The following is a 23,386-nucleotide window of genomic DNA, read 5'->3' as shown; positions in this document are numbered from 1 at the left end:
GGCCTTGTTCCCCCTCCAAGGGGTTCTACCCCAGGCCTACTGACATGCCAGGGGAGGAAAGGTCAGGGGGCATCCAACTAGCCATATGAAAGGTCAAGGGGTCAAGCTGCCTGACCAGCGACATTCCAGGGTGGGAGAAGGTCAGGGGGCATCCAACTAGCCATATGAAAGGTCAAGGGGTCAAGCTGCCTGACCAGCGACATTCCAGGGGAGGAAAGATTACCCTGGGGGCAAGGTCCTTGCTTTGCCACTTTTGCCCATCGCCAGGCACCCGGGGCTTTCCACCCTGGTGGCCTTCCGTGCCTGCCTGTGGCCCTATCTCTGCTCGAGTCTGACTGCCTGCCTACCACGAAGCGTTTAAGGTCCTTAACAATTTGGGCCCTGTCTGCCTTCCCCGACTTCACGTGTCCTACGCACGATCCATATTCCCGCATATTGCAGCCCAGTCTAGCTGGGCAGCGGGTCTGGCTGCTTGTTTGGTTGGTCACCAGAAATTCCAGTCCCAGCCTCACTCTTTAAGGCCCTGCCCAGATGGCAGCTCCTCGGTGTCAGCGTCTGAGTTCCATACTTTTGCGGCACTTGTCCCTTCTCCTTCTGTGTTCTAGCTGTGCGGCCTCCCCTCCCACATGGTCTAGAAAGACTTTTTTTTTTTTTATTTTTTTAAATATATTTTATTGATTTCTTACAGAGAGGAAGGGAGAGGGATAGAGTTAGAAACATCGATGAGAGAGAAACATTGATCAGCTGCCTCCTGCACACTCCCTACTGGGGATGTGCCTGCAACCAAGGTACATGCCCTTGACCGGAATCGAACCTGGGACCCCTGAATCCGCAGGCCGACGCTCTATCCATTGAGCCAAACCGGTTAGGGCTAGAAAGACCTTAATAAAGGTGGGCACGGGCATCTTTTATCCCCTGCAGATGTGTGTTGAGCACTGTGGTTGCTCAGTATTTATTAGCTAAATTAATTCTGACGTACTTCGAATTCACCTTCCTGAAGAGCTAGTTTGGATTTTTGCAGAGGCAGTGGTGCCCTGGCCCCAGTTAAGTGCTATAATTAAAAAAAGTGTGTGTGGCCCTAACCGGTTTGGCTCAGTGGACAGAGCGGCTGCCTGTGAACTGAAGGGTCCCAGGTTCGATTCCCGTCAAGGGCATGTACCTTGGTTGTGGGCACATCCCCAGTAGGGGGTGTGTAGGAGTCAGCTGATCGATGTTTCTTTCTTATCGATGTTTCTAATTCTCTATCTCCCTTCCTCTCTGTAAAAAATCAATAAAAATATATATTTAAAAATTTTAAAAAAAGTGTGTATGGGGGTGGGCACCATTTCTTCCTGTCACTTAATTTAGACAATAAATAGTCCCTGAGAAGCTACCAAATTGAGTACCTACTACCAGCCGTGGGCAAACTACGGCCCGCGGGCCGGATCCGGCCCGTTTGAAATGAGTAAAACTAAAAAAAAAAAAAAGACCGTACCCTTTTATGTAATGATGTTTACTTTGAATTTATATTAGTTCACACAAACACTCCATCCATGCTTTTGTTCCGGTCCTCCGGTCCAGTTTAAGAACCCATTGTGGCCCTCGAGTCAAAAAGTTTGCCCACCCCTGTTTTGCTGCTGGGGACAAGGTGGCCAGCCAAAGTGGAATTTTCTTTCTAGGGCAGCGGTTCTCAACCTGTGGGTCACGACCCCTTTGGGCAGTGATGGCGAACCTTTTGAGCTCGGCGTGTCAGCATTTTGAAAAACCCTAACTTAACTCTGGTGCCGTGTCACATATAGAAATTTTTTGATATTTGCCACCATAGTAAAACAAAGACTTATATTTTTGATATTTATTTTATATATTTAAATGCCATTTAATAAAAAAAAATCAACCAAAAAAATGAGTTTGCATGTCACCTCTGACACGCGTGTCATAGGTTCGCCATCACTGCCTTTGGAGGTCGAAAGACCCTTTCACAGGGGTCGCCTAAGACCATTGGAAAACACATATATAATTACATATTGTTTTTGTGATTAATCACTATGCTTTAATTATGTTCAATTTGTAACAATGAAATTGGGGGTCACCACAACATGAGGAACCGTATTAAAGGGTAGCGGCATTAGGAAGGTTGAGAACCACTGTTCTAGGGGGAATTATATAGGTGAGACTGACAGATGATATAGCTGAGCAAGTCAGCCATAGGATTTCAAATAGTGCTCTGAAGAAAATACTAAAGCTGGGGAAGGGGTGTGGCAGAGGATGTACAAGTGTGTGTGGATGTTGTGCACAGTAGGGCGGCAGCCAGGGAAGGCCTCTTGGAACAGAATTGTACGGTGAAGGAGAAGAAATGTGAAAATATTTCAGGCCGAGAGAAGAGCAGATCTGAGCGAGAGATGAGCTTAGTTGGTTTGTTGGGAGTCGAGAGAGGAAGTCAGGAAAGAGAAGAGGCTTATCTCTCTGTAGGCCCAAGGTTGGAAGGTCGGGTTTTGTTCTAATTGATGGGAAGGTGTGGTTTAACCAGATGGACAGTGATTCCAGTTTGTGGAAACGCATGTTGCTAAACTAGCAGTGGGTTAAATTGTAAGATTATAGATGGAGAATGAGCCCTAGCTAGTTTGGCTCAGTGGATAGAGCGTCGGCCTGCAGGACTGAAGGGTTCCAGGTTCGATTCTGGCCAAGGGCACATGCCTGGGTTGCGGCCCGATCCCCAGTAGGGGGAGTGCAGGAGGCAGCTGGTCAATGATTTTCTCTCATCATTGATGTTTCTCTCTCTTTCTCTCTCTCTTCCTTTCTTTCTGAAATCAATAAATATATATTTTTTTTTAAAAGGAGAATGAGCAGATATTTAAATAATGACATAGTATGTTAAAATTTTCAACACCTTTCACATACAAAGCCCCCCCAAGGTGTAGCAAAATGCAAAACAAGGCAGCAGGCTTGTCAAAGAAAAGGGAAGGACAGAAGTGCTTAAGGGGATGGTAGACATTTGGTGGGGAAAATGGAAACCTAGGACTTAACATTTGTTCAGGCAGCTGCTGGGGTCCAACCCCAGCAGGTCCAGGGGTTCCCAAAGGCGTAGACGGAGTCGGCGAAGAAGGAATGACACGGAGACAGCGTTCAGTTGATCAGCAGCCTAGCCAGGATCTCCAGCCAAGTTCTGGTCTGGATCTCCAGAGAGGTTCTGCTGTTTATTGTCTTGTTACATCCGTATTTATCCCAGTTGATTTTAATCCTGTCAATTTCTATTACAAAGGTTAGGGCATTTCTTATCTCCATTCCAGGGAGTAAAGATTATGTAGCTTAAGCATGATTGTTTGTAGTGATTAACTACCCGCCTGGCACTTAGTTAAGGAGTTTCATCCCCTCCCTGACTTCAGGGAAAAATTCCTACCTGGGGAAACAACCTTTCTCGGAGAGGTGACCTTGGTTAAAACACACAGCGCTAAGGGGAGCAAACATATTAAGAACAGTATGCTATATACGCCAGGTCCCTTGAAACATATGCTGTGCAGATGTTTCTTTCCTGCAGCGACTGTGTCAAGCAGCAAGGATGGACCGGCTTCCGGCAGGCAGCAAAGCAAAAGTTGGGCACAGCACACAACACAGAAGTGCTTGATTTGGGATAATATCAAATCCTATCAAATACTGACTAGAACTACATCTTTGCAGGTGGTGTCGAGATTCTTTTTCTCACTTTCAGAATAGTATTAAAATAACTAGGTTGACGGCATCTTTTTCTTCTTTAAAAAAAATTTTGTTTTATTGCTTAAAGCAGTGGTTCTCAATCTGTGGGTCGCGACCCCTTTGGGAGTTGAACATTCCTTTCACAAGGGGTCGCTTAAGACCACCGGAAAACACATAGATAATTACATATTGTTTTTGTGATTAATCACTGTGCTTTAATTATGTTCAATTTGTAACAATGAAAATACATCCTGCATATCAGATATTTACATGATGATTCATAACAGTAGCAACATGACAGTTATGAAGTAGCAACGAAAATAATTTTATGGTTGGGGGTCACCACAACATGAACTGTATTAAAGGGTCGCGGCATTAGGACGGTTGAGAACCACTGGCTTAAAGTATTACAAAGAGTTATTACATATGTCTCCTTTTTTTTTTCCCCTTGACCTTCCCCGGCCACCCCTACCCCCCAGTGTCTTGTGTCCATTGGTTATGCTTATTTGCATGCATACAAGTCCTTCGGTTGATCTCTTACTGTCCCCCCCAACCCTCCCCAGCCTTCCCACTGTAGTTTGACAATCTGTTCGATGCTGCTCTGCCTCTGTATCTATTTTTGTTCATCAGTTTATAATGGTCTTTATTATCTAAAAATGAGTGAGATCATGTGGTATTTTTCTTTCATTGACTGGCTTATTTCACTTAGCATAATGCTTTCCAGTTCCATCCATGCTGTTGCAAATGGTAAGAATTCCTTCTTTTTTACAGCAACATAGTATTCCATCGTGTAGATGTACCGCAATTTTCTAATTCATTCATCTGCTGATGGGCACTTAGGTTGTTTCCAAATCTTAGCTATGGTAAATTGTGCTGCTGTGAACATAGGGATGCATATATCCTTTCTGATTGGTGTTTCTGGTTTCTTGGGATATATTCCTAGAAGTGGGATCACTGGGTCAAATGGGAGTTCCATTTTTAACTTTTTGAGAAAACTCCATATGGTCTTCCACAGTGGCTGCACCAGTCTGCATTCCCACCAGCAGTGCACGAGTGTTCCTTTTTCTCCACATCCTCCACCACTTGTCATTTGTTCATTTGTTGATGATAGCCAGTCTGACAGGTGTGAGATGGTACCTCGTTGTTTTGATTTGCATCTCTCAGATGATTAGTGACTTTGAGCATGTTTTCATATGTCTCTTGGCTTTCTAAATGTCCTCTTTTGCAAAGTGTCTATTTAGGTCCTTTGCCCATTTTTTGATTGGATTGTTTATCTTCCTTTTGTTAAGTTGTATGAGTTCCCTATAAATGTTGGAGATTCAACCCTTATTGGTGATAACATTGGCAAATATGTTCTCCCATGCAGTGGGCTTTCTTGTTTTGTTGATGGTTTCTTTTGCTGTGCAGAAGCTTTTTATTTTGATGTAGCCCCATTTGTTTATTTTCTCTTTAGTTTCCAATGCCCTAGGACAGTGGTTGGCAAACTGCAGCTCGGCAAACCGCGGCTCGCGAGCCACATGGGGCCCTTTGGCCCCTTCAGGGTGGCTCTTCCACAAAATACCACGTGCGGGCGCGTATGTACAGTGCAATTGAAACTTTGTGGCCCATACACAGAAGTCGGTATTTTGTGGAAGAGCCGCACTCAAGGGGCCAAAGAGCTGCATGTGGCTCTCGAGCCACGGTTTGCTGACCACGGCCCTAGGAGCTGTATCGATGAAGAAATTGCTTCGGCATATGTCTGAGATTTTGTTGCCTTTGGATTCCTCTAGTATTTTTATGGTTTCCCGTCTTACATTTAAGTCCTTTATCCATTTTGAGTTTATTTTTGTGTATGGTGTAAGTTGGTGGTCTAGTTTCATTTTTTTGCATATATCTGTCCAATTTTCCCAGCACCATTTATTGAAGAGACTGTCTTGACTCCATTGTATGTTCTTGCCTCCTTTGTCAAATATTAATTGAGCATATTGGTTCGGGTCGATTTCTGGGTTTTCTATTCTATTCCATTGATCTGTATGTCTGTTCTTGTGCCAGTACCAGGCAGTTTTGAGAACAGTGGCTTTGTAATACAGTTTGATATCTGGTGTTGAGATCCCACCTACTTTGTTCTTCTTTGTCAGGATCGCTGCAGCTATTCGGGGTCTTTTTTTATTCCAGATGAATTTTTGGAGAGTTTGTTCTAGGTCTGTGAAATATGCCGTTGATATTTTAATGGGGAGTGCGTTGAATTTATAGATGGCTTTGGGTAGTATGGACATTTTATTTTTTATATTTTTAAAAACATATTTTATTGATTTTTTTACAGAGAGGAAGGGAGAGGGATAGAGAGTTAGAAACATCGATGAGAGAGAAACATCGATCAGCTGCCTCCTGCACACTCCTCACTGAGGATGTACCCGCAACCAAGGTACATGCCCCGGACCGGAATCGAACCCGGGACCCTTGAGTCCGCAGGCTGATGCTCTATCCACTGAGCTAAACCAGTTAGGACAGTATGGACATTTTAATGATGTTGATTCTACCAATCCATGAACATGGTATGTTCTACCATCTGTTTATGTCTTCCTCTATCTCTTTTTTCAACGTCCTGTAGTTTTCTGAGTAGAGATCTTTTACCTCTTTAGTTAAGTTTATTCCTAGGTATCTTAATTTTTTTGGTGTGGTGGTAAATGGGATTGCCTTTTTAGTCTCTCTTTCTGCAAGTTCACTATTTTTTTTTAAAATATATTTTATTGATTTTTTACAGAGAGGAAGGGAGAGGGATAGAGAGTGAGAGGAAGAGAAATAGAGAGTTAGAAACATCAATGAGAGAGAAACATCCATTCATCTGCCTCCTGCACACCCCCTACTGGGGATGTGCCCACAACCAAGGTACATGCCCTTGACTGGAATCGAACCTGGGACCCTTGAGTCCGCAGGCCGACGCTCTATCCACTGAGCCAAACCAGTTAGGGCTGCAAGTTCACTATTGGTGTATAGAAATGCCATAGATTTCTTGGTGTTAATTTTGTATCCTGCTACACTGCCGAATTCATTTATTAAGCCTAATAGTTTTTTTTTTTTTTTTTTAAGTTCAGATAATTTTATTTTATATTTTAAAATATATTTTATTGATTTTTTACAGAGAGGAAGAGAGATAGAGAGTTAGAAACATCCATGAGAGAGAAACATCCATTCAGCTGCCTCCTGCACACCCCCTACTGGGGATGTCCCCACAACCAAGGTACATGACATTGACTGGAATCGAACCTGGGACCCTTCAGTCCACAGGCCGACGCTGTATCCACTGAGCCACACCGGTCAGGACAAAAGTTCAGATAATTTTAAAGTTGTTTTCCCGGCCTCCTGTCTTCTCAGAAAGGAAGAGCTTAAATCAGGGGTGGGCAAACTTTTTGACTCGAGAGTCACAATGGGTTCTTAAACTGGACCGGAGGGCCGGAACAAAAGCATGGATAGAGTGTTTGTGTGAACTCATATAAATTCAAAGTAAACATCATTACATAAAAGGGTACGGTCTTTTTTTTTTTTTTTTTAGTTTTATTCATTTCAAACGGGCCGGATCCGGCCCGCGGGCCGTAGTTTGCCCACGGCTGGCTTAAATAATTTTTAACCCTCCCCCAATATGTTTTTAATTCTCCCATTTTTCTCTAACTGTAGAAACATATTGGCTTTAATATAAAATTACATGATAGAAGGCCCCATTTTTAAGGGCATTAAATTTTTCTTGTGGGACAATAAGAAAGTGTCAACATATCAGTGCTTTAAAAAAAGTGAGATAGAAAATCAGGACTCTATTGGGGTCAGGCCCCAGGAGGTCCAGGGGGTTCCCCAAGGTGTGGATGGAGTCGACAAAGAGGGAATGACAAGGAGACAGCGTTCAGTCGATCATCATAGCAAGGTTCTCCCTCCAGGATCTCCAGCCAAGTTCTAGGTTCTCCAGCCAAGTTCTGTAGCCATGTTCTCTCGCTAGGTTCTCCAGATTCTCCAGCCAGGTTTGGTCACCAGGTTCTGTCTCCTAATAGTTTTTTGATGGAGTCTTTAGGGCAGGGGTCCTCAAACTTTTTAAACAGGGGGCCAGTTCACTGTCCCTCAGACCGTTGGAGGGCCGGACTATAGTTTAAAAAACAACAACAGTCGCCCTAACCGGTTTGGCTCAGTGGATAGAGTGTCGGCCCACGGACTGAAGGGTCCTGGGTTCGATACCGATCAAGGGCATGTACCTTGGCTGCGGGCACATCCCCAGTAGGGGTTGTGCAGGAGGCAGCTGATCGATGTTTCTCGCTCATGGATGTTTCTAACTCTGTATCCTTCTCCCTTCCTCTCTGTAAAAAATCAATAAAATATATATTTTAAAAAACACACACAAAAAAAGTCGGCTGCTAAGCAACAGGCAGCGGCAGCAAAAACACCCGGCGGGCCAGATAAATGTTTTCGGTGGGCCGCATGTGGCTCGCGGGCCGTAGTTTGAGGACCCCTGCTTTAGGGTTTTTTATATACAATATCATGTCATCTGCGAATAAGGACAGTTTTACTTCTTCTTTTCCAATTTGGATGCCTTTATTTCTTCTTCTTGTCTAATTGCAATGGCTAATACTTCCAGTACTATGTTGAACAGGAGTGGTGAGAGTGGGCATCCCTGTCTTGTTCCTGTTCTTAGAAGAAATGGTTTTAGTGTTTGCCCATTGAGTATGATGTTGGCTGTGGGTTTGTCCTATATGGCTTTTATTATGTTGAGGTATGATCTTTCTATTCCCACCTTGCTGAGAGTTTTTATCAAAAATGGGTGTTGGATTTTGTCAAATGCTTTTTCTGCATCAATTGATATGACTGTGGTTTTTTTTCTCTCAATTTGTTTATGTGATGTATTACGTTTATTGATTTGCGGATATTGTACCATCCTTGCATCCGTGGGATAAATCCTACTTGGTCATGGTGTATGATCTTTCTGATGTACTGCTGGATCCGATTTGCTAGGATTTTGTTGAGGATTTTGGCATCTATGTTCATGAGGGATATTGGCCTGTAATTCTCTTTCATTGTGTTGTCTTTATCTGGTTTTGGTATTAGAGTGATGCTGGCTTCATAGAATGAGCTTGGAAGTGTTCCTTCCTCTTGAATTTTTTGGAATAGTCTGAGGAGGATAGGTTTTAGTTCTTCCTTGAATGTTTGGTAAAACTCCCCTGTGAAGCCATCTGGCCCCGGGCTTTTGTTTGCTGGAAGCTTTTTGATGACTGCTTCAATTTCTTCCACAGTTATTGGCCCATTGAGATTTTTAGATTCTTCCTGATTGAGTTTTGGAAGGTTGTATATTTCTAGGAATATGTCCATTTCCTCCAGGTTGTCCAGTTTGTTGGAATAGAGTTGTTCATAGTATTTTTTAACAATTCTTTGTATTTCTGTGGGGTCTGTTGTTATTTCTCCTCTTTCATTTCTGATTTTGTTTATTTGGGTCTTCTCTCTTTGCTTCTTCGTGAGCCTGGCTAGAGATTCATCAATCTTGTTTATCCTTTCAAAGAACCAGCTCTTGTTCTTTTTTTTTTTTTTTTTTTTTTAATATTTTTTATTGATTAAGATATTACATATGTGTACCCTCTATCCCCCCTCTCCCCGCTCACCCCCTCACCCCCCCGTTGTCCATGTCCATTGGTTAGGCCTATATGCTTACATATAAGTCCTTTGGTTGATCTTTCCCCCTTGCCCCCACCCTCCCCTACCTTCCCTCCAAGGCCCGACAGTCCAATCAATGCCTCTCCGTCTCTGGATCAGTCCTTGTTCATCAGTTTATGTTGTTCATTATATTCCACAAATAAGTGAGATCTTGTGGTATTTATCCACTCTCCAGTTCCATCCATGCTGTGGCAAATGGTAAGAGTTCCTTTTTTCTTTTTCCTCTTCTTAAAGAATACCTTCCAGCATTTCATATAATGCTGGTTTGGTGGTGATGAACTCCTTTAGCTTTTTCTTATCCGTGAAGCTCTTTATCTGACCTTCCATTCTGAATGATAGCTTTGCTGGATAAAGTAATCTTGGTTGCAGGTTCTTGCTATTCATCTCTTTGAATATTTCTTGCCACTCTCTTCTGGCCTGCATGGTTTCTGTTGAGAAATCAGCTGACAGTCGGATGGGTACTCCCTTGTAGGTAACTGACTGTCTTTCTCTTGCTGCTTTTAAGATTCTCTCTTTATCCTTTGCTCTTGGCATTTTAATTATGATGTGTCTTGGTGTGGTCCTCTTTGGATTCCTTTTGTTTGGGGTTCTCTGCGCTTCCTGGACTTGTAAGTCCATTTCTTTCACCAGGTGGGGGAAGTTTTCTGTCATTATTTCTTCAAAAAGGTTTTCAATATCTTGCCCTCTCTCTCCTTCTGGTACCCCTATAATTCTGATGTTGGTACGCTTGAAGTTGTCCCAGAGGTTCCTTACACTATCTTCATATTTTTTGAATCTCTTTTCTTTTTTCTTTTTCGGTTGGGTATTTTTTGTTTCTTTGCATTTCAAATCTTTGACTTGATTCTTGGGATCCTCTTGTCTGCTGTTGGATCTCTGTAAAGTATTCTTTATTTCAGTCAGTGTATGCATAATTTCTAATTGGTCCTTTTTCATGACCTCCATGGTCTCACCATACTCCTTGAGGGATTTATTAAATTTATCGGCGGTTTCCATAAAATTCTTGACAAACCTTATAAACGTGGCCTTGAACTCTATATCCAGTTGTCTGGCCTCCTCCGTTTCTGCCAATTGTGACCTGTTTCTTTGTCTCCGCATTTTGGCTGCTTCCCTGTGTTGATAGAGTGGCTTTGTGTGCTAGGTGTCCTGTAGGGCCCAGTGGCTCAGCCTCCCCAGTTACCTGGGGTGGACACTCTTGGTGCACTCTTGGTGCCTCGATTGTTGTAGGATCACTGGGAGGAATTGACCTCCAGGCCAATTGGCTGTGGGAAGCAGCTGTGTCTGAAGTGGGAGAATGGACCCCCTCTGACCACTGGGTACAGTGGCTCCTGGATCTAAGGAGGTGCTAATTCAGCCCCTGCCTGAGGCCACACAGCAGGAACTACGAAGAGGCTCAGCTGTGAAGCAATGCAAGCCGCTGCGGGGCCTTGGGCCTTCTCTTGGAAGTTCCGGGTCTGGCTGGCCCGGCTGCAGTTAGGTAATTATCAGGTTGCAAAGTTCTGGGGCATTCACATGCAAAAGCCTCTGCCGCAGCCCGGGTGAGGCGGGGTCTCAGGGAGTCAAAGGGCGTAGAAAGAAGCAATGGCTGATTCTCCGCGCCCGGAGTCGCGCGTCTCAGTGTCCCGGCAATGGCTGCAAGCACCTCCGAGGAAAATCCGCCCCCAAGTTCGCCCGCTGCCGCCTGAGAGAGCAGCCTCTGCCCGTATGAGTCCTGGGTCCCCAGAGACTTCCCAGAACCGGAGTTCAGAGCAGTCGGGAGCTTGTGATTCAAAAAGACAGCCGCGTCCTCAGGTGCCACCCCCTTTCCGCGCGCGCGAGCCGCCGCCGTACCTCTGCACTCAGCCTCCGCAGCTCCTCTGGCTCTCAGCGTGCTTTTCTTTTCTTCTAGTTGTAGAAATTACACTCAGCCAGCCTTCCTGTTGTTTTGGACGATGTTTGCTCCGTCCTTTGGGCTAATTTTCAATTGTTGTGGGAGGCGACTATTTCCCGGTGTTTATCTATGCCGCCATCTTAGTTTTCTCCCAGCTCTTGTTCTTTTGTTGATCTTCTGTATTTTTTTTTTTGGTCTCTATGTCATTTATCTCTGCTCTGATCTTTATTATTTCCTTCCTTCTGCTTACACTGGGCTTTTCTTGTTGCTCTCTTTCTAACTCTTTGAGTTGTAGGGCTAGGTAATTTATTCTCATTGTTTCTTGTTTCTTGCAGTAGGCTTGTAGAGCTATGAAATTCCCTTTGAAGACTGCTTTCGCTGTGTCCCATAGGTTTTGGATTGTTATATTTTCATTGTCATTTGTTGCCATGGTGTTTTTTATTTCTTCTTTGATCTCTCTGGTAACCCAGTCATGGTTTAATAGCATACTATTCAGCTTCCAAGTGTTTGAGTTTTTTGGATTGTTTTTTATTGTAATTGATTTCCAGTTTTATGTCATTGTGATCTGAGAAGATGCTTGATATGATTTCTGTCTTCTTGAATTTGAAGAGACTTTGCCTGTGACCCAATATATGGTCTATCTTTGAAAATGACCCATGTGCACTTGAGAAGAATGTATATTCTGTGGCTTTGGGGTGAAATGTTCTGAAGATGTCAATTAGTTCCATCTGATCTAGTGAGTCATTTAGGATTGATGTTTCTTTGCTGATTTTTTGTTTAGAGGATTTGTCCAATGGTGATAGTGGGGTGTTAAAGTCCCTTACTATGATTGTATTGTTGTCAATCTCTTTCTTGATATCCTCCAGAAGTTTTTCTTATGTATTTGGGTGCTCCTGTATTGGGTGCATATATGTTTACCAGAGTTATTGCTTCTTGTTGGATTGCTCCCTTTAGTATTATGAAGTGGCCTTCCTTATCTCTTTTTATGTCCTTCACTCTGAGATCTAATGTGTCAGATGTAAGTATTGTTACCCCAGCCTTTTTTTTTTTTCATTTCCATTCGCCTGAAAAACCTTTTTCCATCCCTTCACCATCAGTCTGTGTGTGTCTATTTTTCTGAGGTGGGTTTCCTGTAGACAGCAGATATATGGGTCATGTTTTCTTATCCACTCAGTTACCGTATGTCTTTTGATTGGGGCATTTAATCCATTTACATTTAAAGTTATTACTGATAGGTACCTATTTGTTGTCATTTTTATTCTTTACCCCTGTGTTCCTTCTTTGCTTCCTATTTCTTCTTTTTACAGCAGATCCTTTAGCATTTTCTTGCATTGCTGGTTTGGTGGTAATGAACTCCCTTAGTCCTTTTTTGTCTGTCAAGCTCCTGATTTCATCCTCAATTTTGATTGATAGCCTTGCCGGGTACAGTATTCTTGGATTTAGACCCTTGCGTTGTATATTTCATTCCATTCCCTTCTTGCTTGATGTGTTTCTGTTGAGAAATCAGTCACTCGTCTGATGGGGGATCCTTTGTAGGTAACTTTCTGTCTCTCTCTGGCCGCTTTTAAGATTCTTACTTTGTCGTTGGTGTTTGCCAATTATAATGTGCCTTGGCGTCGGTCTATTGAGGTTCAATTTTTTTGGAACTCTGTGAGCTTCTTGGATTTGTGTGAGTTTTTTCTTCCCTATATCAGGGAAGTTTTCTGTCATTTCTTCAAACAGGTTTTCTATTTCTTGCTCAGTTTCCTCTCCTCCTGGCACCCCTATTATGCGGATGTTGTTTTGTTTTGTATTGTCCCAAAATTCTCTTAGGTTCTCCTCCTGCTTTTTAATTTTTTTTTTCTAGAAGCTGCTCTGCTTGGGTATTTTTTCCTACCTTGTCTTCTAGCTCACTGATGCGGTCCCCTGCTTCTTCTAGTCTACTGTTGATGCTTTCTATTGAGTTCTTTATAGCAGTGATGTCATTTTTCATTTCTTCTCGGTTTCTCTTCATTTCCTCTTGGTTCTTACACATATTGTTGAATTTGTCTTCCATTCTTTTCATCCACCTTATGACCATTTCTCTGAATTCTTTCTCTGACAGGTTGCTTGCCTCCATTTCGTTTACTTCCTTTTCTGGTGATGCCTGTTTTTCCTTCAAATGCGAGCTGTTTCTTTGTCTCCCCATGATCTCTCTTCTCCAGGTGTCTGGTTATGTAGTTCTCTCTTTATCCCAGGTGAAATCTGACCTTTCCATGAGGGGGTACAGAGCTCCTCCGAATCCATGTGCTCGCGCCACTTGGGGACCGGTGTTTCTGGGTTCACAGCTGTTCGCTGGGTGCTGTTGTTGTAGATTCCTGGGATTTTCAGGCTTTCGACAACATCCACTCTCCCCTTCAAGATGGCGTGGTCTCCGCGTCAGAGCTGGTCGCTCCGGGAGGGATCCCAGCAGCAGTGGAAGCTGTCCGGTCAGGGGAACCCCATCCGGCAATCCCCCACAGTCCTCTGGAGTATAGCTGTCCCTCAACTCACAAACAAACACTCCCATGCGACCACACACTCTCCCTTCGTTTTCTCACTCACGCACTATCTTGCAGTCTGCCTTCCCGTAGGCAACCATCTTCCTTCTATCTCAACAGGATCTTTATAAAGCTCCCTTCCAGTTCTGATATTCTACCATCTGAGGCTTCTTGCATCTATTAGGTTGTTTCCTGTAAGAAAATTTGAGTCAGATGATCTTAAGCTTTTCTGGAAATTTTTTTTTCCTGCTGATGCTCTGTCTTTTCCCTGTTCAAAAGCCTCTGGCCAGCCAAACTGTGGAGGCAGAAGGGAGTCCTGGGCTCTGTCCTTGGGGCGTTCTCTCCAAAGGGTTAGGAGAGGGAAGAAGAGAAAAGGCAGAAAAGTCATATGGGGAAACACAGCCTGGACTTATGGATGGGGGGGTGGGGGGTGGTACAAGCTCACAGAACTCTGTACAGATGGAGGATGCAGGGAAGTAGCGTGGACCCTCACACAGGATTATGCCTCTGTATTATTCAGTACATATTTTTACATACCTGCTTGGTGTGCTGGTGAGCCAGACAGGTTACCCTATCATATGCATAAAAATGAAAAATTTAACCATACTTTATATCCTGTTTGTGGGTTTTTTAAAAAAATGTGCATATATTATTTTTGTTGTTGTTAGTGCTCACCCGAGGATAGTCTTCCATTGATTTTTAGAGAGAATGGGGGGAGAGGGAGAGATAGAAACATCCATGTGAGAGAGACACATTGATTGGTTGGCCTACTGCATGCACCCCAACCAGGGCAGGGGAACCTGCAACCAAGGTACGTGCCCTTGACTGGAATCGAACCCAGGATCCTTTAGTCTGTGGGCCGATGCTCTATCCACTGAGCCAAAGCAGCCAGGGCCATATATTACTTTTTAATCAAAAGTTAATGTTCTTTCAACGCTTATTGAAGTTTTACCTTTTGTTTGATAGGCAGTCGTGTGCCTCCCACCCCCACCCACCCCGATACCTCTGGCTGAAACAATTTGAACATATTTTCTATTCAGGTTTTTTTCTTTAATGTTGATTGTAAACCAGGCAACTGATTCATCAAAGGATCCATCTAAGACCATCAAAGGGCCCCACTTTCATTTTAAAAAGCACAATGCAAGACAGTCCCTGGTCTTTCACTGCCTTGCCGTGACCTTGGGCGCTCTTCTGCCCCCTTTGAACTTGAATGGAAAGTTTGGCGATGACCTAGAGGGCCTCACCTGCACCTACCGATTCATGGTCTCCAGTTGTCCCTGTGGAGTAGGAATCCAGCGTGATGATCATTTCCCAGGGTAGATGCTCCTCCTTCGTGTTCCCTTTGTTCCTGAACATCATCATGTTCTATTGCGAGGCTGAGTTAAATATTACACGTTGTTGCTGTTTTATCACCCTTATCCCGACTTGAAGATTCTAGAAGGCAGGGAATACGTCTTGCTAGATCTCAGCACATAAAGGCTGCTCAGTAAAAGTTTGTTGAATGAAGAGTTGGCTCTTTGTGAAGGAGTGAGGAACGGCTTTTACAGAGAAAGCAGGATTTGAGCTAGATGGAAGTACTGTAATTATCCAGTTGGTGAGCAAGGAAGGGGAGGGTACAGGAAACAGAATCAGCAGAAACATGGAAGCATTATAAACTATGGCGTGTTCAGCGCACAGCAATGATTCAGAAGGTAGGGATGGAGGTGGGAAAGATCATGTGTTTGGAAAGGTTTAGGGTTAGGTTGTGAAGGGCTTTTCTTTTTAAAAAAAATTAACTTTAGAGAGAGAAAGAAGCATTGATTTGTTCCACTTATTGATGCATTCATTGGTTGCTTCTTGTATGTGCCATGACGGGGAATGGAACCCGAACCTTGGGGTGTGGGGACGATGCTCTAGTCCAGCGGTCGCCAACCTTTCAGACCTCACAGACCACCAGTGGTCCACGGACCACTGGTTGGCGACGGCTGCTCTAGCCAACTGAGCTACCTGGCCAAGGCTTTATGGCTTGCTGGAGTTACTTTATCATGGAGGCCGTGGGAAGAAGTTTTTAGAGAAGTAGCAGGCTGCAGATGTGTGCTCAGAAGAATACTTCTTAGAGCAACAGGGAGAGGAGATTAGAAGCAGGGCACAGGCTTTATAGGCTACGGTAGAGTCCAGGCGAGAGGTGACGAGGGATTTGGTGAAGGTAGAATTAAAAGACCTATTTGGGCCGAAACCGGTTTGGCTCAGTGGATAGAGCGTCGGCCTGTGGACTGAAGGGTCCCAGGTTCGATTCCGGTCGGGGGCATGTGCCTGGGTTGCGGGCACATCCCCAGTGGGAGATGTGCAGGAGGCGGCTGGTCGATGTTTCTCTCTCATCGATGTTTCTGACTCTCTCTGTCTCTCTCCCTTCCTCTCTGTAGAAAATCAATAAAATATATTTAAAAAAAAAAAAAAAAAAGACCTATTTGGTCCCCACACAGTGCTGTGGGGCTGTGTGATCACCCTCCAGGAGGTTCACCTGCCTCATTCCCGTGATACCTGGCCATTGTTGTGTGGGACAGAATTATGTATTAACGTATCATGGTTTTGTGTTCCTTCTGACTCTTAACATTTTATGATGTATCCCCAGTGATTTGCTCCACTTCTGTATGACAGGAAACAGAACTGAAGTTGTCTTTTCACTAAATGGCCACTATCTTGAAGGCGTATTATATAGTAACTAGAGGCCCGGTGCACGAAAATTCTTGCACTGGGAGTGGGAGGGGGGTCCCTCAGCCTGGCCTGTGCCCTCTCGCACAGGAGCCCTCGGGGGATGTCTGTGGAGTGGGCCTAATCACAGTCTGGCCTCCTTTTGCGGGAGGCGACTGGCAGGCCCTGCCCCCGATCACCCCTCTGCCACCATCCCCTCTCTTTGCCCGCTGGCACCTTCTTTGGCTGGCCTGGCGCTGCCCACTTGCCGGCCCTGCAGTTCAGTCTATTTGCATATTAGGCTTTTATTATATAGGATTACATTCTTGGACTGTATGGTAATAGGATGCTGGCCATTTTCTGTGTTGGGTCCAAGAAATACATTATTGTCATTTGATCGTTTAGTGTAGCAATCACCTTTCCTTCCTCCTGATTTCCCTTAGATTTATTTCTGAATGCCTCCTTTAGAATAACTTGAGGTTCTTTGTCATTCCATTTTAGCTGTGGGAGTCCCCAGACCACCTTGGATACTGGACAGTATGTGAACTGCTCCAGCACCTGGGGGGTACCGTCTTGCCGTTGGAGACTTTGAGCCCAGATGGTACGAAAGCTGGGGAGACCCTGTTCTCACATGAGCCTCACCTCTCCTCGTGGGTGTCAGCTCTGCCAACAGACTCCATCTTAAACTGTGTGCTCTATAATTCTCCTGAGTATGAAGCCTCGTTTCCACGGACAGAAGGAACGTTATTTCTCCCTGTTGAAGGTAAGCAAATAATGTTGGGGCGGGGGGGTGGGGCGGGGGGGCTGGCTGTGGTGTCAGTTATATTCATTTCTTTAAGGCAGGCCTATGCTTTCAAATTCTCTAGAATTTCCACAGCCCGGGCACTCAGTGTTTGTAATTAAAGTATATGCTGAAACCGGTTTGGCTCAGTGGATGGAGCATTGGCCTGCGGACTGAAAGGTTCCAGGTTCGATTCCGGTCAAGGGCATGTACCTTGGTTGCGGGCACATCCCCAGTAGGAGATGTGCAGGAGGCAGCTGATCGATGTTTCTCTCTCATCGATGTTTCTAACTCTCTATCTCTCTCCCTTCCTCTCTGTAAAAAATCATTAAAAAATATCTTAAAAAATAAATAAATAAATAAATAAATAAAGTATGTCTGGGCCAAGTCAGGTGCCACAGGGAAGGATGGAACTCAGGTGTGGTACACCTGCCAGTGTTGTGTAAGAAGGCGAGCGAGTAACTTCAAAGAGCTGCTCAGCTGTGTGCAAAGAAAATAATATTGCCCAGGTGCCCAAGCAAATGGGTGGTGAGGTTTCATTGCCTCCTGGAAGAGATTGATGAAGTGGGAGACCACGGTGAGACTATGATTGATAACAAGTTAGTCAAAGGAAGCTGACAGTGGTTATCAGGAAGAGCCAGCATGTGGAATCTTCCTAACTTTCCTTTGCCGTATTATTCACTATATAGCGAGTCTCATTTCTGAATCATTCTCACAGAAGTAATAGTATATAGAGATGTATACATAAAACTACATTAGACATTATTTGCAGTTTAAGAAATTTTTTAAAAATATATTTTTTATTGATTTCAGAGAGGAATGGCGAGAAAGAGAGAGAGAGAAAAAAATCAATAATGAGAGAGAATCATTGATCAGCTGCCTCTTGCATGCCTCTTACTGGAGATCAAGCCCACAACCCGGGCATATGCCTTTGACTGGAATCAAACCCGGGACCCTTCAGTCCGCAGGCCAACACTCTATCCACTGAGCCAAACCAGCTAGGGCTAAGGAAATTTCAAGAGTAGCTTGGTTTAAGCAGTTTCATCTTTAGAATTTAATCTCCTCATAAGATATGTTATGTACTGTATGTTATGGATTTAAGAAGTGATGTCATGTTCTAGCTGGTTTGGCTCAGTGGATAGAGTGTCAGCCTGTGGACTGAGGGTGCCAGGTTTGATTTCAGTCAAGGGCACACACCTCGGTTGCAGGCTTCCGGCCTTGGTCGGAGAGCGTGCGGGAGACAACCAATCGATGTCTTTCTCACATCTGTGTTTCTGTGTCTTTCCCTCTGTCTTCCACTCTCTCTGAAAATCAATAGAAAAATATCCTTGGGTAAGGATTAAAAAATAAGTAAAATACTATTAAGTCTACTTTTAGTAACTGTTTATTACATTCCGATTTTAATGTTCATTTCTAACAGGTAAAGAGACTCAAGAAGCATGGACAGTCATCCTAGAGCCCTTGGCCATGCATCAGAGACATTTTCAGAAACCAGTCAGAATTTTCCTGAAAGGCACGGCCACCCAGTGGTTTCTCCCCACAAGTGGCACTTTGGGCACTGATAGCTGGATGCTCCAGAGTCCAGAGGAGAATAAGTCAGCCCACGGGACATTGTTTCAGCAGCTGGTCCACAGGCTGACTGCCGAAGAGTTACATCTGGTAGGTCTCTGCCACACCCTAGGTCATCCTTGTCTAATACAGTGGTCGCCAGCCGGTGGCCCTCGGACCACTGGAGGTCGGTGAGGTCCGAGAGGTTGGCAACCGCTGGTTTAAGGAAACCTTTGGAGTAGCGGTCACCAACCGGTGGTCTGTAAGATCCAAAAGGTTGGTGACCGCTGGTCTAAATCATTGGGAAAGGGGAATAAGTGTGTTTGTGAAACACCCAGGATTGTCCTCTATAATATCATCTCAGTGGAACAGGTGATGCTTTTGTAAATAATATTAATATTGTCTACATTGTAGATCATGACAATGCTCATCAGTGAAGAAACAGTTTATAACATTGCGTGTACCTGGAATCCCATTAAGCTAAATTATATTCACATAAGAAAAAGGGGCGTGGGCCAAATGCAATGACTGTATTAGGGTGGTGAAGTGATGGGACAGTAGCCCCCCTTATCCACGGCTTCACTTTCCACGGTCAAATGCAGTCTGAAATATTAAATGGAAAATTCCAGAAATAAACAGTTCATCTAGTTTTTTCTTGTGTTTGTTTTGTTTTAATATATCATTGATTTCAGAGAGGAAGGGAAAGGCAGAGAGAGATAGAAACATCAATGATGAGAGAGAATCATTGATTGGCTGCCTCCTGCACAACCCCTATTGGGGATCGAGCTCGCAACCCAGGCATGTGCCCTTGACCGGAATCGAACCCAGGACTCTTCAGTTCATAGGCTGACACTCTATCCACTGAGCCAAACTGGCTAGGGCAACAGTTCATATGTTTTAAATTGTGTGCTGTTCTGAGAAACGTGATGAACTCTCCAGAAGTCCTGCCTGGGACTCGAATCATCCCCTGTCCAGCGTCTCCATGCTGTGTACAGCCCCACCCATTAGTTTAGTAGCCAGTTTGGTCATCAGATCGACTGTCTCGTGTCACAGCGCTTGCGTTTTAGTGACCCTGATTTTAATAATGGTCCCAAAGTGTAAGGCTAGTGATGGCGACAAATCAGAAATGCCAAAGAGAAGCCGAAAAGCGCTTCGTTCAAGTGAACAGGTGAGGACAGTACAGTGAGGTATTTTGATATAGATAGAGAGCATTCACATAACTTTCATTGCAGTATATTGTTGTAAGTGTTCTATTTTATTGTTAGTTATTGCTGTTAATCTATTACTGTGCCTAATTTATAAATTAAACTTTATCAGAGTGGTTGGGAGGATTCGGTGGATTATAATAAGTACATAATACATGCACAATAGGCCTGGCTGGAATGGCTCAGTGGTTGAGTGTGGACCTGTTAACCAGGAGGTCACGGCTCAATTCCCAGTTGGGCCACATGCTTAGGTTGCGGGCTCGATCCCCAGTAGGGGACGTGCAGGAGGCAGCCGATCAATGATTCTCTCTCATCATTGATGTTTCTGTCTCTCTCTCTCCCGCTCCCTTCCTCTCTGAAATCAATAAAAAAAAATTAAAAAGAAAAATACATGCTCAATAATTATTCCTAGTATATTTAGCCTTTTCGTAGTTGTAAATCGAGGAGTTAGGATTACATAATCAGTAAGTTCAATTCTTGCACTAATATCCACCAAGCCTGTGTCTTCCATAGGTTTTTATATTAATAAGCATCTGGGGAAACTGTCATTGCCTTTCACTGCTGCGTTCTCCTTTAGCAATGTTCTCAACCAGCTGGAACTTCTCCTGTAGGTCGCCAGCGTGGACCCCGGTGACGGCTGGCCCCCCGTCACAGGCGTCATTTCCCCGCTCTCTACCAACACTACGGTTCTCACCGTGTTCTGCACCGAGGAGGCTGCATTTCAAAGGCATTTTCTCCAAACAGCCGTGGCCGAGAACCCTCTGGACACCGCGTCCCTTTGTTCCGATGTTATGGGTGTCATACTGAGTCCGACCTCTGGTTTACTGGGAGACCCTACCACCTCCGGTAAGTTTGCAACCAGCAGCTGACACTCCAGGGCGGTGGCTGCAGGACTTCCCTCCTGCCCCCCATCTGCTCTCAGTAGAACCCCAGTATCTGTTATAAAACAGGTGAAAGCAAACTAGTACTTCAGGCAATTTAAATCATCATTATTGATAGAATCCTGAAGCGGTCGGAGGAGGCCAAAGGCTCTGTGGAACCACTTTGAAATTAGAGAATAAGATGAAACCTGGTTTTAACATATTTACTAAAGACTGCACGTGAACCTGTCATGATTCTGTCTGCCTTCCAGCTCATGGCATTGTCACTTACGCTAGGTAGATGAAATGCAATTACCTTGGTATTTCTTCCATTTGCTCATTTATTCAACAGATTGAGCGAGTGCCTGCTGCATGTCAGGCGCTGTTCTATGTATTGGGAATAACACACCAGTGAACAGAGTAGACAAAGTTCTCGTTCTCACGGAGTTTACCATTCAGTCGGAAGACAGGACAATAAACTAAATAAGGGATAGAGAGTTAGAAACTTTGATGAGAGAGAAGCATCAAATATAGGATATTTGAAAGCGATAAATGCTATATAATAAATAGGAAAAAGGGAATGGGGTAAGAGGGGTGCCATTTTAAGCAGGCCTGGTTGGAAAGCCACTGAGCACAGGCCTGCAGGGTGCGCCTGCTGTGTTTGAAGCTCAGCGAGGAAGTGTGCGCTTGTGCGTTGTCAGAGCAGCAGCTTTCCTAGACACAGGCCCGTGGGAGTGGGTGCAGCTGAAGGAGGGTCGCTAATGCTGCGCTTTGTATGTCCTTGGTGAGACGGCGGTCAGTCCTTGGCAGGCGCAAGAACGGGGATGTCCGCGTTGGTTCTCACGCCTCTTTTCCTCCCATCTCTGCTCCGTCCCTGCAGCTCCTCCCTGTCCAGAGTGGGCCCAGCAGGAGCTCGGCCGCACCGCGCCCTGGAGAGCTGCTGTTGCCGAGAGCTGGTTTCCCTGCTCCAACCTCAGTGGCGCCAGTTCGAATTTGATGGAGTCATTTTGGTAAAACTCCTTTTATTTCTCTGGGAACTGATCATTGAAATCAGCTCTCAGTTATCTCGATAGGAGTGGTGGTGTTTTTTTTATAACAGACTACATTTTATGAATATAGTTCAATAACATTAAAAACTAATTACGTAACTATGTATGGCGCCAGGTGTGTACTAACTAGACTTATTGGGGCGTCACTTTGTAAATCATATAAATGTCTAAATACTTTGCTGTACACCTGAAGCTAATAAAATACTGAGTGTCAACTGTAATTGCCAGGGGGCGGGGGGGAGAATTCTGAAAAGCAAATTTAAAATCAGTAGGATCATATTAAAAACCACTTCTACTGAAATTAAATAAATTTCATAGCTGAAAAAATAAATAAATGAAAACTAATTACAAATGGAGAGTGTTGTTTAATGGGTGTACAGTTTCAGTTTTACAAGATGAAGAGAGTACTGGAGATGGATGGGGTGATGGTAGCACAACATGAATATACCTAATACCTATTTATTTGCACGTGAAAGTATGTTGAGTACAATCAAAATTGCATGAGGATGGTATACTATATTTTTAAATAATTTACAACATAAAATAGCAGGTTTTGCTGGTTTGAATCCATATGTTGTATGTCTATAACTAAGACACAAATTTAGAAATTAGACTTTCAGCTTTACACCAGCTTTCTTGACTTGTTCACAGGCTGCTGCAGGCTGCCTCGCCCACTAAGGAAGAGTCTTCCAAGACTGAGAGTGAGTTAACACGCCGCCTGGCCGAGCTCTACCTGAGAAGGTCTCGCGAGGAACCTGCCATGGCTAACCAGGAAGACAGCAGAAAGAAACGTACGCTCATACCAAGGAGGTTCTTGAGTGTTTTTTGAGATTGTATGTTTTATAAAGAGTTAATTCTCCTTAAAATGAGGTTGAAATGGTAACCGAATACACAAGGGCATGTTCTTCTATTTCAAATTTCAAAATAATTACGTTAGTACAATAGTGATTAAAATATCAGCCATAGCCCTGGCCCGTGTGGCTCAGGGGTTAGAGTGTTGACCTGTGCACTGAAGGGTCTCAGGTTTGATTCTGGTGGGGCATGTACCTGGGTTGCAGGTTCGATCCCTGACCCTGGTTGAGGGGTGTGTGTGGGAGGCAACCAACCAATCTTTCTCATGTCGATGTTTCTCTTTCTCTCCCCGCCTCCCTTCCACTCTAAAACTCCATGGAAAAATTATACTTCAGTGAGGATTAACAAAATAATAAAAAATGAGCCACAATTTTACCTTCTTAATAAGCCATTTTCATTTTTAGTTATAACAAATTTAAATACAACTTTGCATGTCATTTACAGGATTAATTTGTTCATCTGCTACCTTGCCTTTTCAGTTACTATTCCACCTCACTACTTAACAAAATTTACAGAATTCTTTTGTTGTTGAATATTTCGATTGCTATCATTATAAATCAGGAGTCCTCAAACTACGGCCCGCGGGCCACATGCAAATACAAATATTGTATTTGTTCCCGTTTTGTTTTTTTACTTCAAAATAAGATATGTGCAATGTGCATAGGAATGTGTTCATAGTTTTTTTTTTAAACTATAGTCCAGCCCTCCAACGGTCTGAGGGAC

At 44.0% G+C, this 23,386-nt stretch overlaps 2 protein-coding genes across 2 annotated transcripts in view; one reads left to right on the top strand and one right to left on the bottom strand.

Moving 5' to 3' along the window:
* Window positions 1–23,386, bottom strand: part of CRTC3 (CREB regulated transcription coactivator 3) — a gene marked incomplete at its 5' end in the record, with an annotated part of 1,283,408 nt that overhangs the window by 318,938 nt on the left and 941,084 nt on the right. The window lies entirely within an intron of this gene.
* The window catches only part of TICRR (TOPBP1 interacting checkpoint and replication regulator), a gene marked incomplete at its 5' end in the record, with an annotated part of 52,580 nt that overhangs the window by 1,731 nt on the left and 27,463 nt on the right, over window positions 1–23,386 (top strand). Inside the window, 5 exons of the mRNA XM_081114762.1 lie at window positions 16,870–17,131; window positions 18,570–18,808; window positions 20,514–20,748; window positions 21,643–21,772; window positions 22,463–22,602. Of these exons, the coding sequence (XP_080970888.1) occupies window positions 16,870–17,131; window positions 18,570–18,808; window positions 20,514–20,748; window positions 21,643–21,772; window positions 22,463–22,602 (1,006 nt within the window). The remainder of the gene's footprint in view (window positions 1–16,869; window positions 17,132–18,569; window positions 18,809–20,513; window positions 20,749–21,642; window positions 21,773–22,462; window positions 22,603–23,386) is intronic.

The sequence above is a fragment of the Myotis nattereri genome (genome assembly GCF_964212035.1).
Source record: "Myotis nattereri genome assembly, chromosome: 21".
Classification (NCBI taxonomy): domain Eukaryota; kingdom Metazoa; phylum Chordata; class Mammalia; order Chiroptera; family Vespertilionidae; genus Myotis; species Myotis nattereri.
Note: the sequence above shows the minus strand (reverse complement) of the source record. Positions and strands in the feature narration are given on the sequence as shown.